Here is a 19445-nt window from a genome sequence, read left to right as displayed (position 1 = left end):
TCAGGTCCCAGGTTCTAACAGCACATAGTCTATATAATATCAACCTACATACTAACATAGTTTCATACCGGACCCTTTTAAACTCCGATATAAATAAATGAATAATCTATACATATATATGGTCGGACACGTACATGGTGAGTGATATTTCTTTTAACCGTATATCCCTGCTCCTTCATTATCCATTCTGTACAGGTTAACCAATCACAATGAAGTATAGAGCGTCACAGTGGAGGTGTCATAATACCCATAAGACCTAGCGGTCAAACAGGGTAATGGTTCCAATAGTTTGTCCACCATAAATTTTTTCCACATAGGGGATTTTAGAAACACTTAAAATAAGGGCTGTGTTTTGTGTAGGCTAACTCTGGCGTGACGTTTTTGATAACCGTGTAAATCTCTAGGACTTTTATCAATATATTTCGGCTCCATTTTACTCTCAGATGTGAAAATGCTAATTAGCGTCAAAGTAGACAACATGCAAAACTACAAATCCCAGCATGCTCCTGCACCTCGTCTCTAGCTGACACCTTTGTTAACAGGCATTGTGTCAATTTAATACTTGCACAAGACAGTTGTCAGAATTGTCCATTTATTTATTTTTTTGCCAATTTATTAATGACTACATTTAGCTAACATTAGATAGTTAATACAGAGATTCTTACCTTCGCCTCGATTCGTCAGTCTCGTCCAGATCATCATGGTTTTTGTAGTTCTTTATGATAGCCACATTAGCAGCTAATTAGCATTTAAGTTTTGCATGGTAAATACAGGCAAATACATTGACAAAAGTCACTTTGTCTGAAAGAGATTTACACGGTTATCAAAAACGTCACGCCAGGCTAAGCCTACAGAAAACACAGCCCTTATTTTAAGTGTTTCTAAAATCCCCTATGTGGAAAAATGAATGGTGGAAAAAATATTGGAACCATTACCCTGTTTAAGCGCTAGGTCTTATGGGTAATTATGACTAATAATGTGGTACTCTATTCTGTGCAGGGTAACCAACCACAGCGGAGTCTTGATAAACATTGAGAGGCTTCTGTAAAGGGAGGTGAGGGAGGGGAAGACAGGAAGGTGTCATAGCAATACATATCATTTCCTCCTGGACTCCCTCCCTCTGCTATAATCATAATCACACAGAGGTGACAACAGAAATAAACTACAACATCGACAGGAAATTAAAGCTGTAACCCTGCAGCTTGGAGGAGAAGGAAGGGAGGAACAAAAGAGGAGGAGACGGAGGAGAGAAACACGGGAGATACAGCTCACTTGATAACAAAGTACTGGATGATGAAAGCGATGAGGATGGAGATGACTGCGCAGAGCATGATGATGAGAGCAGCCCACTGCTCATCTGTTAGGGGCCTGGCGGGGTCAGCTCCAGCCCGGGGGCCCACACTGCTCACACTGCCCGCTGACAGCTCACTGCGCTGGGGGGAGAGCGTCACCGTGGGGCTGTAGGGACCACTCAGCTCTGGAGCATCCTGGCACTGGCGGATGGCACACACCCTGAAGCGGTACTCACTGTTGGTCTGCAGGCCAGGCATCTGGTAGGACGTGGCAGAACCTTTATACACCTGGAGGAGAGAGAAGAGAGGTTAGAATACACCTGGTACAAGATGAAAGAGCCTTTATACACCTGGAGGAGAGAGAAGAGAGGTTAGAATACACCTGGTACAAGATGGAAGAGCCTTTATACACCTGGAGGAGAGAGAAGAGAGGTTAGAATACACCTGGTACAAGATGGAAGAGCCTTTATACACCTGGAGAAGAGAGGGAGAGAAGACAGCGAGAGCGAGAGAGAGCGCGACAACGCGAGAGAGAGCGAGAGACAGAGCGATACAGAGGAGACAGTGAGAGACAGTGAGAGAGAGCGAGAGACAGAGGAGACAGTGAGAGAGAGCGAGAGAGTGAGAGAGGAGACAGCGAGAGAGAGCGAGAGACAGCGTGAGACAGTGTGAGACAGCGTGAGACAGAGGAGACAGCGAGAGAGAGAGACAGCGAGAGAGAGACAGCGAGAGAGAGAGACAGCGAGAGAGAGAGACAGCGAGAGAGAGAGACAGCGAGAGAGAGAGACAGCGAGAGAGAGAGACAGCGAGAGAGAGAGACAGCGAGAGAGAGAGACAGCGAGAGAGAGAGACAGCGAGAGAGAGAGACAGCGAGAGAGAGAGACAGCGAGAGAGAGAGAGAGAGCGAGGGAGAGAGCGAGGGAGAGAGACAACGAGACAGCGAGAGACAGAGGAGACAACGAGACAGCGAGAGACAGCGAAAAGAAAAGGGCAACCAGTGAAGAACAAACACCATTGTAAATACAACCCATATTTATGCTTATTAATTTTAACCTTTTGTACTTTAACTATTTGCACATCATTACAACACTGTTTATAGACATAATATGACATATGAAATGTCTTTATTCCTTTGGAACTTTTGTGAGTGTAATGTTTACTGTTCATTTTTTATTGTTTATTATCTATTTCACTTGCTTTGGCAATGTTAACATATGTTTCCCATGTCAATACAGCCCTTTGAATTGAATTGATACAGGAAAGAGAGAGGTAGAGAGGAAAGGGAGGTTAATATACAGGAAGGAAGTAGGAGGGAGACAGAAGACATGGTCTGCCTCTGTAGCTTGGAGGCCTGTGATTGGATAGAGTGATGAAAGGACAAAGCTCTGTGTAAAATGGCAGACACATACTGCTTCCTTATTTAATTTGGATGTCATATCCAGGCAGATTAGCGTCAGCCAGAAGCCTCTGAGTCCACCATTACCATAGCCATTACTGTTATGGCTTTTCAACCTCTGCCATATTGTGGATTCAGATCCATCTATCTAATAGTACTCAGAGGCTTTTCTTTAATGGAACCTTCTCTGTAATGGTGTACCGCAGGGCAGCTCTCTTGGCCCTCTACTCTTTTCTATTTTTACCAATGACCTGCCACAGGCATTAAACAAAGCCTGTGTGTCCACGTATGCTGATGATTCAACCATATACAAGTCAGCAACCACAGCTAATGAAGTCACTGAAACCCTTAACAAAGAGTTGCAGTCAGTTTTAGACCGGGTGGCCGGTAATAAACTAGTCCTGAACATCTCTAAAACATTGTATTTGGTACAAATCATTCCCTAAGTTCTAGACCTCAGCTGAATCTGGTAATGAATGGTGTGGCTGTTGAACAAGTTGAGGAGACTAAATAACTTCGTGTTACCTTAGATTGTAAACTGTCATGGTCAAAACATACAGATTCAATGGCTGTCATCCAGGCAAAGGGTGGCTATTTGAAGAATCTCAAATATAAAATATATTTTGTTTAACACTTTTTTTGGTTACTACATGATTACATATGTGTTATTTCATAGTGTTGATGTCTTCACTATTATTCTACAATGTAGTACACAGTAAAAATAAAGAAAAACCCTTGAATGAGTAGGTGTTCTAAAACTTTGGACCGGTACTGTATGTGTAGCTGATAGACACATACTAGAGGCCTTCACGGATCCACCTGTACTCGAATACCTGAGACCCAATCCGGGCCCAGAGCGGGTCCGGATCCACGGGTCTGGGTCGGATCTGACATGATTGTCACGGGTCTCGGGTATGTGTAATTTTAACTGACTTGTCTGGACGGGCCCACTCAGATCCCAACGTGTGTAATTTTAACTGACTTGTCTGGACGGGCCCACTCAGATCCCAACGTGTGTAATTTTAACTGACTTGTCTGGACGGGCCCACTCAGATCCCAACGTGTGTAATTTTAACTGACTTGTCTGGACGGGCCCACTCAGATCCCAACGTGTGTAATTTTAACTGACTTGTCTGGACGGGCCCACTCAGATCCCAACGTGTGTAATTTTAACTGACTTGTCTGGACGGGCCCACTCAGATCCCAACGTGTGTAATTTTAACTGACTTGTCTGGACGGGCCCACTCAGATCCCAACGTGTGTAATTTTAACTGACTTGTCTGGACGGGCCCACTCAGATCCCAACGTGTGTAATTTTAACTGACTTGTCTGGACGGGCCCACTCAGATCCCAACGTGTGTAATTTTAACTGACTTGTCTGGACGGGCCCACTCAGATCCCAACGTGTGTAATTTTAACTGACTTGTCTGGACGGGCCCACTCAGATCCCAACGTGTGTAATTTTAACAGACTTGTCTGGACGGGCCCACTCAGATCCCAACGTGTGTAATTTTAACTGACTTGTCTGGACGGGCCCACTCAGATCCCAACGTGTGTAATTTTAACTGACTTGTCTGGACGGGCCCACTCAGATCCCAACGTGTGTAATTTTAACTGACTTGTCTGGACGGGCCCACTCAGATCCCAACACCACTGCTGCAATAGAGGAAATACTACCATTTATGTTCTTGCTTTTCAGGACAGTGGAGCGTGTAGCCTGTTGGCCAATCATGAGTCATCAAAGCGGCAACATCCTACAGTCAGAGACTCGCTCCGTGTGTGGCAAAAGTTAGGAGATATCTAACCAATGGAAGATGGAATTAAAATGATGGAATTAAAAGTTAAAAGGAGAAGAATAGGCTACAATGACAGAGACAACAGGTAGGCTGCTACTTCATATTCTGAATGGAGTTGTTATTTGTAACTGTAGGACGCACTACAGCCTCAATTAGCCTAGCTAGCTAGCTTAACTTACTTTTCCTGGTTTGATGCAGTCAAGACTGGTACTACGGAATCATATGGATGATAAATAACCTAGCTATGGCAGCTATTAGTCTACTATAGCTTGAGTTGGCTTGGTCGGTTGCGGTCTCTCTCTCCCTCCTCCCCGTGTCACTCACTCACAGTACGGCCCCTCCCCGCCTGCTAGAGCCTCGCCTCTCTCCCTCCTCCTTTATCAGCTCCGGTTAATAAAGTAGCATAAAAAAATATATACTTTTCTGCTGCTTCCCTCACTCAGATCGGACCGAGTCTGGACGGAACGGTCTCTATATAAAGAAAATAATATTTATGAATATCGGGTCCGAGTGGGAAAGCCCCAGGTCCATTTCGGGAAACGGGTCCAACTTTTACATTAGACCTCTAATGCACACATAAAACACTACATGCTCATGTTTTTAAATGTATGTTAAAAAAGTATTTTGTCTGTAATGTCTTTTTCGCTATGTGTTGGACTAGCTGTTGCCATTGGCTAATGGGGATCCTAATAAAATAAAATACAAACTACTACATGTTGGCCTGCTAAGAGTTACTGCTGAGCCCACCATTACTCCAGAGGTTGGCCTGCTAAGAGTTACTGCTGAGCCCACCATTTCTCGAGAGGTTGGCCTGCTAAGAGTTACTGCTGAGCCCACCATTACTCCAGAGGTTGGCCTGCTAAGAGTTACTGCTGAGCCCACCATTACTCCTGGTTGGCCTGCTAAGAGTTACTGCTGAGCCCACCATTACTCCTGGTTGGCCTGCTAAGAGTTACTGCTGAGCCCACCATTTCTCGAGAGGTTGGCCTGCTAAGAGTTACTGCTGAGCCCACCATTTCTCCAGAGGTTGGCCTGCTAAGAGTTACTGCTGAGCCCACCATTACTCCAGAGGTTGGCCTGCTAAGAGTTACTGCTGAGCCCACCATTACTCCTGGTTGGCCTGCTAAGAGTTACTGCTGAGCCCACCATTACTCCAGAGGTTGGCCTGCTAAGAGTTACTGCTGAGCCCACCATTTCTCCAGAGGTTGGCCTGCTAAGAGTTACTGCTGAGCCCACCATTTCTCCAGAGGTTGGCCTGCTAAGAGTTACTGCTGAGCCCACCATTACTCCAGAGGTTGGCCTGCTAAGAGTTACTGCTGAGCCCACCATTACTCCAGAGGTTGGCCTGCTAAGAGTTACTGCTGAGCCCACCATTACTCCAGAGGTTGGCCTGCTAAGAGTTACTGCTGAGCCCACCATTTCTCCAGAGGTTGGCCTGCTAAGAGTTACTGCTGAGCCCACCATTTCTCCAGAGGTTGGCCTGCTAAGAGTTACTGCTGAGCCCACCATTTCTCCAGAGGTTGGCCTGCTAAGAGTTACTGCTAAGCCCACCATTTCTCCAGAGGTTGGCCTGCTAAGAGTTACTGCTGAGCCCACCATTACTCCAGAGGTTGGCCTGCTAAGAGTTACTGCTGAGCCCACCATTACTCCAGAGGTTGGCCTGCTAAGAGTTACTGCTGAGCCCACCATTTCTCCAGAGGTTGGCCTGCTAAGAGTTACTCTGCTGAGAAGGATGGAGAGGGAGGCCTGCTAAGAGTTACTCTGCTGAGAAGGATGGAGAGGGAGGCCTGCTAAGAGTTACTCTGCTGAGAAGGATGGAGAGGGAGGCCTGCTAAGAGTTACTCTGCTGAGAAGGATGGAGAGGGAGGCCTGCTAAGAGTTACTCTGCTGAGAAGGATGGAGAGGGAGGCCTGCTAAGAGTTACTCTGCTGAGAAGGATGGAGAGGGAGGCTAGACACCTGGGGTCTCCTCAGGGATCAACATCCGTCATCATAACGATGCCTTTAGACAGAGGAATCACCATCCGGTCTGATGCAGATCTCCTACAGCTGCGCTAGACTGGCACAACAGATCACCTCCATCTATTGTGTCGCTGATTTGCATAATGTGGTTGTACAGCAGAGTGGTCACCAACCTTTTCTCAAGTCAAGAACACTTCCTGATGCAAGCCGAGATCTACCGCTTGGATTTTAATTTTAATTTTATTTAAACGTGACTTAAAACCGTAAACCTATGCAACATTAAGCTATTAAACACAGTTCTGTAAGCAGTGAGGTTTGTGCAGTAAGGCTTTAGGACCAGTACATTATCACTGCATATTGGCTTTAGGACCAGTACATTATCACTGCATATTGGCTTTAGGACCAGTACATTATCACCGCATATTGGCTTTAGGACCAGTACATTATCACCGCATATTGGCTTTAGGACCAGTACATTATCACTGCATATTGGCTTTAGGACCAGTACATTATCACTGCATAGTGGCTTTAGGACCAGTACATTATCACTGCATATTGGCTTTAGGACCAGTACATTATCACTGCATATTGGCTTTAGGACCAGTACATTATCACTGCATATTGGCTTTAGGACCAGTACATTATCACTGCATATTGGCTTTAGGACCAGTACATTATCACTGCATATTGGCTTTAGGACCAGTACATTATCACTGCATATTGGCTTTAGGACCAGTACATTATCACTGCATATTGGCTTTAGGACCAGTACATTATCACTGCATAGTGGCTTTAGGACCAGTACATTATCACTGCATATTGGCTACGCTTCAATTGCCCTGCCAATGTTGTTCTGCTCAGATCCTTTGGAAATGATGTAAATGTTTTGGTATATGATCACACTGGTAATATGTTAATGGTCAGTCTGAGGTGAGGGAGCAGGGGTGAGGCTACCTCTCACCCGACTCGCTGTCCCTCCGCTCTCTCACCCGACTCGCTGTCCCTCCGCTCTCTCACCCGACTCGCTGTCCCTCCGCTCTCTCACCCGACTCGCTGTCCCTTCGCTCTCTCACCCGACTCGCTGTCCCTCCGCTCTCTCACCCGACTCGCTGTCCCTTCGCTCTCTCACCCGACTCGCTGTCCCTTCGCTCTCTCACCCGACTCGCTGTCCCTCCGCTCTCTCACCCGACTCGCTGTCCCTCCGCTCTCTCACCCGACTCGCTGTCCCTCCGCTCTCTCACCCGACTCGCTGTCCCTCCGCTCTCTCACCCGACTCGCTGTCCCTTCGCTCTCTCACCCGACTCACCTGCTGATGGTGAAACTCAAGTCACACTGCATTATTTCTGCCACATGCACCATTTCATGTTGTTACTTTTGACCAGAGAAAGTGAAATAACGCTGATGATAAATCAAGCTTATAGATACACTGTTACTGATTACAGCTGCAGTGCTGGTTGTCCTCATTCATTACAGCTGCAGTGCTGGTTGTCCTCATTCATTACAGCTGCAGTGCTGGTTGTATTCATTCATTACAGCTGCAGTGCTGGTTGTCCTCATTCATTACAGCTGCAGTGCTGGTTGTCCTCATTCATTACAGCTGCAGTGCTGGTTGTCCTCATTCATTACAGCTGCAGTGCTGGTTGTATTCATTCATTACAGCTGCAGTGCCGGTTGTATTCATTCATTACAGCTGCAGTGCCGGTTGTATTCATTCATTACAGCTGCAGTGCCGGTTGTATTCATTCATTACAGCTGCAGTGCTGGTTGTATTCATTCATTACAGCTGCAGTGTTGGTTGTCCTCATTCATTACAGCTGCAGTGCTGGTTGTATTCATTCATTACAGCTGCAGTGTTGGTTGTCCTCATTCATTACAGCTGCAGTGCTGGTTGTATTCATTCATTACAGCTGCAGTGCTGGTTGTATTCATTCATTACAGCTGCAGTGCTGGTTGTCCTCATTCATTACAGCTGCAGTGCTGGTTGTATTCATTCATTACAGCTGCAGTGCTGGTTGTATTCATTCATTACAGCTGCAGTGCCGGTTGTCCTCATTCATTACAGCTGCAGTGCCGGTTGTATTCATTCATTACAGCTGCAGTGCCGGTTGTATTCATTCATTACAGCTGCAGTGCTGGTTGTATTCATTCATTACAGCTGCAGTGCTGGTTGTATTCATTCATTACAGCTGCAGTGCCGGTTGTATTCATTCATTACAGCTGCAGTGCTGGTTGTCCTCATTCATTACAGCTGCAGTGCCGGTTGTCCTCATTCATTACAGCTGCAGTGCTGGTTGTCCTCATTCATTACAGCTGCAGTGCTGGTTGTCCTCATTCATTACAGCTGCAGTGCTGGTTGTCCTCATTCATTACAGCTGCAGTGCTGGTTGTCCTCATTCATTACAGCTGCAGTGCTGGTTGTCCTCATTCATTACAGCTGCAGTGCTGGTTGTCCTCATTCATTACAGCTGCAGTGCTGGTTGTCCTCATTCATTACAGCTGCAGTGCTGGTTGTCCTCATTCATTACAGCTGCAGTGCCGGTTGTCCTCATTCATTACAGCTGCAGTGCCGGTTGTATTCATTCATTACAGCTGCAGTGCCGGTTGTATTCATTCATTACAGCTGCAGTGCTGGTTGTCCTCATTCATTACAGCTGCAGTGCCGGTTGTCCTCATTCATTACAGCTGCAGTGCTGGTTGTCCTCATTCATTACAGCTGCAGTGCTGGTTGTCCTCATTCATTACAGCTGCAGTGCTGGTTGTCCTCATTCATTACAGCTGCAGTGCTGGTTGTCCTCATTCATTACAGCTGCAGTGCTGGTTGTCCTCATTCATTACAGCTGCAGTGCTGGTTGTCCTCATTCATTACAGCTGCAGTGCTGGTTGTCCTCATTCATTACAGCTGCAGTGCTGGTTGTCCTCATTCATTACAGCTGCAGTGCTGGTTGTCCTCATTCATTACAGCTGCAGTGCTGGTTGTATTCATTCATTACAGCTGCAGTGCTGGTTGTATTCATTCATTACAGCTGCAGTGCTGGTTGTCCTCATTCATTACAGCTGCAGTGCTGGTTGTATTCATTCATTACAGCTGCAGTGCTGGTTGTCCTCATTCATTACAGCTGCAGTGCTGGTTGTCCTCATTCATTACAGCTGCAGTGCTGGTTGTCCTCATTCATTACAGCTGCAGTGCCGGTTGTATTCATTCATTACAGCTGCAGTGCCGGTTGTATTCATTCATTACAGCTGCAGTGCCGGTTGTATTCATTCATTACAGCTGCAGTGCCGGTTGTATTCATTCATTACAGCTGCAGTGCTGGTTGTATTCATTCATTACAGCTGCAGTGTTGGTTGTCCTCATTCATTACAGCTGCAGTGCTGGTTGTATTCATTCATTACAGCTGCAGTGCTGGTTGTATTCATTCATTACAGCTGCAGTGCTGGTTGTCCTCATTCATTACAGCTGCAGTGCTGGTTGTATTCATTCATTACAGCTGCAGTGCCGGTTGTATTCATTCATTACAGCTGCAGTGCCGGTTGTCCTCATTCATTACAGCTGCAGTGCCGGTTGTATTCATTCATTACAGCTGCAGTGCCGGTTGTATTCATTCATTACAGCTGCAGTGCTGGTTGTATTCATTCATTACAGCTGCAGTGCTGGTTGTATTCATTCATTACAGCTGCAGTGCTGGTTGTCCTCATTCATTACAGCTGCAGTGCTGGTTGTCCTCATTCATTACAGCTGCAGTGCTGGTTGTATTCATTCATTACAGCTGCAGTGCTGGTTGTCCTCATTCATTACAGCTGCAGTGCTGGTTGTCCTCATTCATTACAGCTGCAGTGCTGGTTGTCCTCATTCATTACAGCTGCAGTGCTGGTTGTATTCATTCATTACAGCTGCAGTGCCGGTTGTATTCATTCATTACAGCTGCAGTGCCGGTTGTATTCATTCATTACAGCTGCAGTGCCGGTTGTATTCATTCATTACAGCTGCAGTGCTGGTTGTATTCATTCATTACAGCTGCAGTGTTGGTTGTCCTCATTCATTACAGCTGCAGTGCTGGTTGTATTCATTCATTACAGCTGCAGTGCTGGTTGTATTCATTCATTACAGCTGCAGTGCTGGTTGTCCTCATTCATTACAGCTGCAGTGCTGGTTGTATTCATTCATTACAGCTGCAGTGCCGGTTGTATTCATTCATTACAGCTGCAGTGCCGGTTGTCCTCATTCATTACAGCTGCAGTGCCGGTTGTATTCATTCATTACAGCTGCAGTGCCGGTTGTATTCATTCATTACAGCTGCAGTGCTGGTTGTATTCATTCATTACAGCTGCAGTGCTGGTTGTATTCATTCATTACAGCTGCAGTGCTGGTTGTCCTCATTCATTACAGCTGCAGTGCCGGTTGTATTCATTCATTACAGCTGCAGTGTTGGTTGTCCTCATTCATTACAGCTGCAGTGTTGGTTGTCCTCATTCATTACAGCTGCAGTGCCGGTTGTATTCATTCATTACAGCTGCAGTGCCGGTTGTATTCATTCATTACAGCTGCAGTGCCGGTTGTCCTCATTCATTACAGCTGCAGTGTTGGTTGTCCTCATTCATTACAGCTGCAGTGCCGGTTGTATTCATTCATTACAGCTGCAGTGCAGGTTGTCCTCATTCATTACAGCTGCAGTGTTGGTTGTCCTCATTCATTACAGCTGCAGTGCTGGTTGTATTCATTCATTACAGCTGCAGTGCTGGTTGTATTCATTCATTACAGCTGCAGTGCTGGTTGTCCTCATTCATTACAGCTGCAGTGCAGGTTGTATTCATTCATTACAGCTGCAGTGCCGGTTGTCCTCATTCATTACAGTTGCAGTGCTGGTTGTATTCATTCATTACAGCTGCAGTGCCGGTTGTCCTCATTCATTACAGCTGCAGTGCTGGTTGTCCTCATTCATTACAGCTGCAGTGCCGGTTGTATTCATTCATTACAGCTGCAGTGCTGGTTCTATTCATTCATTACAGCTGCAGTGCCGGTTGTCCTCATTCATTACAGTTGCAGTGCTGGTTGTATTCATTCATTACAGCTGCAGTGCCGGTTGTCCTCATTCATTACAGCTGCAGTGCTGGTTGTCCTCATTCATTACAGCTGCAGTGCCGGTTGTATTCATTCATTACAGCTGCAGTGCCGGTTGTCCTCATTCATTACAGCTGCAGTGCCGGTTGTCCTCATTCATTACAGCTGCAGTGCTGGTTGTCCTCATTCATTACAGCTGCAGTGCTGGTTGTATTCATTCATTACAGCTGCAGTGCTGGTTGTATTCATTCATTACAGCTGCAGTGCTGGTTGTAGTCATTCATTACTGCTGCAGTGCTGGTTGTCCTCATTCATTACAGCTGCAGTGTTGTTTGTCCTCATTCATTACAGCTGCAGTGCTGGTTGTAGTCATTCATTACAGCTGCAGTGCCGGTTGTAGTCATTCATTACAGCTGCAGTGCTGGTTGTCCTCATTCATTACAGCTGCAGTGCTGGTTGTAGTCATTCATTACTGCTGCAGTGCTGGTTGTCCTCATTCATTACAGCTGCAGTGCCGGTTGTAGCGTGAGTGGAAGTAGGGAGAACGAGCATTTTATGGTTTATAACAGTGCAGTAGCGTTGCATGGGTAACATCACAGGGGAAGCCGAGACCCCCCCCCCCCCCCCCCCCCCAACCTGCAAAACATCCATATTACAACCTGTGTGTTGTTTGTGCTATAACCTGTTAGTTCATATGCCTTGACACGTTGATATAGAGGCCTAAAGGCCGAGACGATAAGAAGACAGTGAATAAATTCAACCACACCTTTCTTTTATCACAAAACCAGAGAGCAACCTCTGTCCAGTGATGTCCACAAAACATACTACATGTAACCAACAGTTACATGACCTACAGCACGGTCAAGCAAGGTCATGTTTCTGACATGTTCGCACCACTAAACTACTATTGATTAGGAACTACAGAGAGATACCGCAAAGACAACAGGAGCTGCCTCCACTATTGATTAGGAACTACAGAGAGATACCGCAAAGACAACAGGAGCTGCCTCCACTATTGATTAGGAACTACAGAGAGATACCGCAAAGACAACAGGAGCTGCCTCCACTATTGATTAGGAACTACAGAGAGATACCGCAAAGACAACAGGAGCTGCCTCCACTATTGATTAGGAACTACAGAGAGATACCGCAAAGACAACAGGAGCTGCCTCCACTATTGATTAGGAACTACAGAGAGATACCGCAAAGACAACAGGAGCTGCCTCCACTATTGATTAGGAACTACAGAGAGATACCGCAAAGACAACAGGAGCTGCCTCCACTATTGATTAGGAACTACAGAGAGATACCGCAAAGACAACAGGAGCTGCCTCCACTATTGATTAGGAACTACAGAGAGATACCGCAAAGACAACAGGAGCTGCCTCCACTATTGATTAGGAACTACAGAGAGATACCGCAAAGACAACAGGAGCTGCCTCCACTATTGATTAGGAACTACAGAGAGATACCGCAAAGACAACAGGAGCTGCCTCCACTATTGATTAGGAACTACAGAGAGATACCGCAAAGACAACAGGAGCTGCCTCCACTATTGATTAGGAACTACAGAGAGATACCGCAAAGACAACAGGAGCTGCCTCCACTATTGATTAGGAACTACAGAGAGATACCGCAAAGACAACAGGAGCTGCCTCCACTATTGATTAGGAACTACAGAGAGATACCGCAAAGACAACAGGAGCTGCCTCCACTATTCCAACATCATCAAATCACCTCTGCTTAGTCTAATACAGTGACAACTAAAAGATACCAAAAACGATTTAGTCCAATCAACGCTGAAGTTAAAGTTAAATAAAAGGTAAAGTTAAAGTCCATGGGACTGATTTCTCGCGTGTGAGTGCGTGCACTTTCGTGCGTAAGTAGAAAAACATGTTGACTCACCCTACTTGTAGAGAAATACCAAATGCCTTCCTCCTCTCATGTTGATGAAACAGTCTCTGTCATTACAGTACACGCTTTTAGTTCTTTGTTGTCTTAGGCTACCTAGCTAAAATACTTGCTCGCTAGCCTAACTTCCATTCACGGGCAACGTTAGCTAGTTAACATTAACCTTCTACAGGTCTCTGGGGCTGCTGGGTAGGCCGGAGTCGTTCTACCTTCAGGAATGCCTTGGACGTCGACCAGCTGATGGTGATCCACCGGTTGGTGACCACTGTTGTACAGCGATGACTTAAGACAGTGACGTGAATTCATGGACAAGCTAACGTGGTATGACTTCAGTGGGGTGCTACACATTGACAATAGCTGTGGTGAGTTTCCCCCCCATCCAGAGCTACATAAATCACATTCCTTCTCATTCTTCTTACCTGTTTGTACTCAGAGTTACCCATCATGCTTTGCACTGTGTAGATGATGGGGTCTCCCTTCATGGGCAGCAGGGGCTCCCAGCTCACTTCACAGACTGAAGACATGTCCTCCACACGCTCCACCCGTGGAGCTACAGAGAGAGAGAGTACAACACACACAAAGATTAAGACTGGAAGGTGAGGACAGTGAGGCTGAGAGGTGAGGACAGTGAGGCTGGAAGGTGAGGACAGTGAGGCTGAAAGGTGAGGACAGTGAGGCTGAAAGGTGAGGACAGTGAGGCTGAAAGGTGAGGACAGTGAGGCTGAAAGGTGAGGACAGTGAGGCTGAGAGGTGAGGACAGTGAGGCTGAAAGGTCAGGACAGTGAGGCTGAAAGGTGAGGACAGTGAGGCTGAAAGGTGAGGACAGTGAGGCTGAGAGGTGAGGACAGTGAGGCTGAGAGGTGAGGACAGTGAGGCTGAAAGGTGAGGACAGTGAGGCTGAAAGGTGAGGACAGTGAGGCTGAAAGGTGAGGACAGTGAGGCTGAAAGGTGAGGACAGTGAGGCTGAAAGGTGAGGACAGTGAGGCTGAGAGGTGAGGACAGTGAGGCTGAGAGGTGAGGACAGTGAGGCTGAGAGGTGAGGACAGTGAGGCTGAGAGGTGAGGACAGTGAGGCTGAGAGGTGAGGACAGTGAGGCTGAGAGGTGAGGACAGTGAGGCTGAGAGGTGAGGACAGTGAGGCTGAGAGGTGAGGACAGTGAGGCTGGAAGGTGAGGACAGTGAGGCTGAGAGGTGAGGACAGTGAGGCTGAGAGGTGAGGACAGTGAGGCTGAGAGGTGAGGACAGTGAGGCTGAGAGGTGAGGACAGTGAGGCTGAGAGGTGAGAACAGTGAGGCTGGAAGGTGAGGACAGTGAGGCTGGAAGGTGAGGACAGTGAGGCTGAAAGGTGAGGACAGTGAGGCTGAGAGGTGAGGACAGTGAGGCTGAGAGGTGAGGACAGTGAGGCTGAAAGGTGAGGACAGTGAGGCTGGAAGGTGAGGACAGTGAGGCTGAGAGGTGAGGACGGTGAGGACAGTGAGGCTGAAAGGTGAGGACAGTGAGGCTGAAAGGTGAGGACAGTGAGGCTGAAAGGTGAGGACAGTGAGGCTGAGAGGTGAGTCAGGAGAAAGGACAGTCAGGAGAAAGGTGAGAAGAGGTGAGTCAGGAGAAAGGTGAGAAGAGGTGAGTCAGGAGAAAGGTGAGAAGAGGTGAGTCAGGAGAAAGGTGAGAAGAGGTGAGTCAGGAGAAAGGTGAGAAGAGGTGAGTCAGGAGAAAGGTGAGAAAGAGGTGAGTCAGGAGAAAGGTGAGAAGAGGTGAGTCAGGAGAAAGGTGAGAAAGAGGTGAGTCAGGAGAAAGGTGAGAAAGAGGTGAGTCAGGAGAAAGGTGAGAAAGAGGTGAGTCACAGAGGAATAAAGGTCAGTTCAGAGTCCAGATGAGAAAAGGAGAAATAAACAGGAGAAATAGAGGTGGAATGAGGAGGTGAAGGTCTATACATTACAGAGGTGAGGTGAGAGAACGGGACAGGAATGGGGAGGTGAAGGTCTATACATTACAGAGGTGAGGTAACAGGACAGGAATGGGGAGGTGAAGGTCTATACATTACAGAGGTGAGAGGAGAGAACAGGACAGGAATGGGGAGGTGAAGGTCTATACATTACAGAGGTGAGAGGAGAGAACAGGACAGGAATGGGGAGGTGAAGGTCTATACATTACAGAGGTGAGGTGAGAGAACAGGACAGGAATGGGGAGGTGAAGGTCTATACATTACAGAGGTGAGAGAACAGGACAGGAATGGGGAGGTGAAGGTCTATACATTACAGAGGTGAGGTGAGAGAACAGGACAGGAATGGGGAGGTGAAGGTCTATACATTACAGAGGTGAGGTGAGAGAACAGGACAGGAATGGGGAGGTGAAGGTCTATACATTACAGAGGTGAGAGAACAGGACAGGAATGGGGAGGTGAAGGTCTATACATTACAGAGGTGAGGTGAGAGAACGGGACAGGAATGGGGAGGTGAAGGTCTATACATTACAGAGGTGAGAGAACAGGACAGGAATGGGGAGGTGAAGGTCTATACATTACAGAGGTGAGGTGAGAGAACGGGACAGGAATGGGGAGGTGAAGGTCTATACATTACAGAGGTGAGGTGAGAGAACAGGACAGGAATGGGGAGGTGAAGGTCTATACATTACAGAGGTGAGAGAACAGGACAGGAATGGGGAGGTGAAGGTCTATACATTACAGAGGTGAGAGAACAGGACAGGAATGGGGAGGTGAAGGCCTATACATTACAGAGGTGAGAGAACAGGACAGGAACGGGGAGGTGAAGGCCTATACATTACAGAGGTGAGGTGAGAGAACAGGACAGGAATGGGGAGGTGAAGGCCTATACATTACAGAGGTGAGGTGAGAGAACAGGACAGGAATGAGGAGGTGAAGGTCTATACATTACAGAGGTGAGGTGAGAGAACGGGACAGGAATGGGGAGGTGAAGGCCTATACATTACAGAGGTGAGGTGAGAGAACAGGACAGGAATGGGGAGGTGAAGGTCTATACATTACAGAGGTGAGGTGAGAGAACGGGACAGGAATGGGGAGGTGAAGGCCTATACATTACAGAGGTGAGGTGAGAGAACAGGACAGGAATGGGGAGGTGAAGGCCTATACATTACAGAGGTGAGGTGAGAGAACAGGACAGGAATGAGGAGGTGAAGGTCTATACATTACAGAGGTGAGAGAACGGGACAGGAATGGGGAGGTGAAGGCCTATACATTACAGAGGTGAGGTGAGAGAACAGGACAGGATGGGGAGGTGAAGGTCTATACATTACAGAGGTGAGAGAACAGGACAGGAATGGGGAGGTGAAGGTCTATACATTACAGAGGTGAGGTGAGAGAACGGGACAGGAATGGGGAGGTGAAGGTCTATACATTACAGAGGTGAGGTGAGAGAACAGGACAGGAATGGGGAGGTGAAGGCCTATACATTACAGAGGTGAGGTGAGAGAACGGGACAGGAATGGGGAGGTGAAGGCCTATACATTACAGAGGTGAGAGGAGAGAACAGGACAGGAATGAGGAGGTGAAGGTCTATACATTACAGAGGTGAGAGGAGAGAACAGGACAGGAATGAGGAGGTGAAGGTCTATACATTACAGAGGTGAGGTGAGAGAACAGGACAGGAATGGGGAGGTGAAGGTCTATACATTACAGAGGTGAGGTGAGAGAACAGGACAGGAATGGGGAGGTGAAGGCCTATACATTACAGAGGTGAGGTGAGAGAACAGGACAGGAATGAGGAGGTGAAGGTCTATACATTACAGAGGTGAGGTGAGAGAACAGGACAGGAATGAGGAGGTGAAGGTCTATACATTACAGAGGTGAGGTGAGAGAACAGGACAGGAATGGGGAGGTGAAGGTCTATACATTACAGAGGTGAGGTGAGAGAACAGGACAGGAATGGGGAGGTGAAGGTCTATACATTACAGAGGTGAGAGAACGGGACAGGAATGGGGAGGTGAAGGTCTATACATTACAGAGGTGAGGTGAGAGAACAGGACAGGAATGGGGAGGTGAAGGTCTATACATTACAGAGGTGAGAGAACGGGACAGGAATGGGGAGGTGAAGGTCTATACATTACAGAGGTGAGGTGAGAACGGGACAGGAATGGGGAGGTGAAGGTCTATACATTACAGAGGTGAGAGAACAGGACAGGAATGGGGAGGTGAAGGTCTATACATTACAGAGGTGAGGTGAGAGAACGGGACAGGAATGGGGAGGTGAAGGTCTATACATTACAGAGGTGAGAGAACAGGACAGGAATGGGGAGGTGAAGGTCTATACATTACAGAGGTGAGAGAACAGGACAGGAATGGGGAGGTGAAGGGCTATACATTACAGAGGTGAGGTGAGAGAACAGCACAGGAATGGGGAGGTGAAGGTCTATACATTACAGAGGTGAGGTGAGAGAACAGGACAGGAATGGGGAGGTGAAGGTCTATACATTACAGAGGTGAGAGAACGTGTGGAGGAGAGAGGGGCTGAAAAGAGAGATATGTACCTTTAATAGGGGCGGGTGGCGAGCGGGGGGTGGTGAAGGTGTAAACGGTGGAGAAGGGGCCTTGGCCCGCCTCGTTCAAGGCCTGGATGCGGAACATGTACGAGGTAGACTCATTGAGCCGCTGGACTTTGTGAGTGTGGCAGGGCCCTCTGTACAGGGAGACAAACCTGGAGAGGAGAGAGGGGACGACAGGGAGAGAGGTATAAAACAGGTCTTGTCTGCCAGTCTCCTTATTTGGACAAGGCAACACATTTAGTTGGAACCATTTCCAACACTTCACAAAAACTGAAGGTTACAGCTTCATATTAACACCTTTCAGCCTGTCTGCATCATATTAACACCTTTCAGCATCATATTAACACCTTTCAGCATCATATTAACACCTTTCAGCCTGTCTGCATCATATTAACACTGTTCAGCATCATATTAACACCTTTCAGCATCATATTAACACCTTTCAGCATCATATTAACACCTTTCAGCCTGTCTGCATCATATTAACACTGTTCAGCATCATATTAACACTGTTCAGCATCATATTAACACCTTTCAGCATCATATTAACACCTTTCAGCCCGTCTGCATCATATTAACACCTTTCAGCCCGTCTGCATCATATTAACACCTTTCAGCCCGTCTGCATCATATTAACACCTTTCAGCCCGTCTGCATCATATTAACACCTTTCAGCCTGTCTGCATCATATTAACACCTTTCAGCATCATATTAACACCTTTCAACCTGTCTGCTTCATATTAACACCTTTCAGCCCGTCTGCATCATATTAACACCTTTCAGCCCGTCTGCATCATATTAACACCTTTCAGTCCGTCTGCATCATATTAACACCTTTCAGCCCGTCTGCATCATATTAACACCTTTCAGCCTGTCTGCATCATATTAACACCTTTCAGCCCGTCTGCATCATATTAACACCTTTCAGCCCGTCTGCATCATATTAACACCTTTCAGCCCGTCTGCATCATATTAACACCTTTCAGCCTGTCTGCATCATATTAACACCTTTCAGCATCATATTAACACCTTTCAGCATCATATTAACACCTTTCAGCATCATATTAACACCTTTCAGCATCATATTAACACCTTTCAGCCTTTCAGCATGATATTAACACCTTTCAGCCTGTCTGCATCATATTAACACCTTTCAGCATCATATTAACACCTTTCAGCCCGTCTGCATCATATTAACACCTTTCAGCCGTTCGCATTAAAATATTAACACCTTTCAGCCTTTCAGCATCATATTAACACCTTTCAGCATCATATTAACACCTTTCTGCATCATATTAACACCTTTCAGCATCATATTAACACCTTTCAGCCCGTCTGCATCATATTAACACCTTTCAGCCCGTCTGCATCATATTAACACCTTTCAGCCTGTCAGCATCATATTAACACCTTTCAGCATCATATTAACACCTTTCAGCCTGTCTGCATCATATTAACACCTTTCAGCATCATATTAACACCTTTCAGCCTGTCTGCATCATATTAACACCTTTCA

The 19445-nt window shown here is 46.8% G+C and overlaps 1 protein-coding gene across 2 annotated transcripts in view; it reads right to left on the bottom strand.

The window, feature by feature from the left end:
• Positions 1–434: 434 nt before the first annotated feature.
• The window catches only part of fndc3a (fibronectin type III domain containing 3A), a 185004-nt gene continuing 165993 nt past the window's right edge, over positions 435–19445 (bottom strand). For both annotated transcript variants that reach the window (XM_038960994.1, XM_038960993.1), the window contains 3 exons: positions 17915–18081; positions 13835–13965; positions 435–1580 (listed from right to left, as the gene is read on the bottom strand). In XM_038960994.1, coding sequence (XP_038816922.1) covers positions 1269–1580; positions 13835–13965; positions 17915–18081 — 610 coding nt within the window. In that variant the 3' untranslated portion in view covers positions 435–1268. The remainder of the gene's footprint in view (positions 1581–13834; positions 13966–17914; positions 18082–19445) is intronic.

This window comes from Salvelinus namaycush, chromosome 23 (assembly GCF_016432855.1).
Source record: "Salvelinus namaycush isolate Seneca chromosome 23, SaNama_1.0, whole genome shotgun sequence".
NCBI classification, from domain to species: Eukaryota; Metazoa; Chordata; class Actinopteri; order Salmoniformes; family Salmonidae; genus Salvelinus; species Salvelinus namaycush.
Note: the sequence above shows the minus strand (reverse complement) of the source record. Positions and strands in the feature narration are given on the sequence as shown.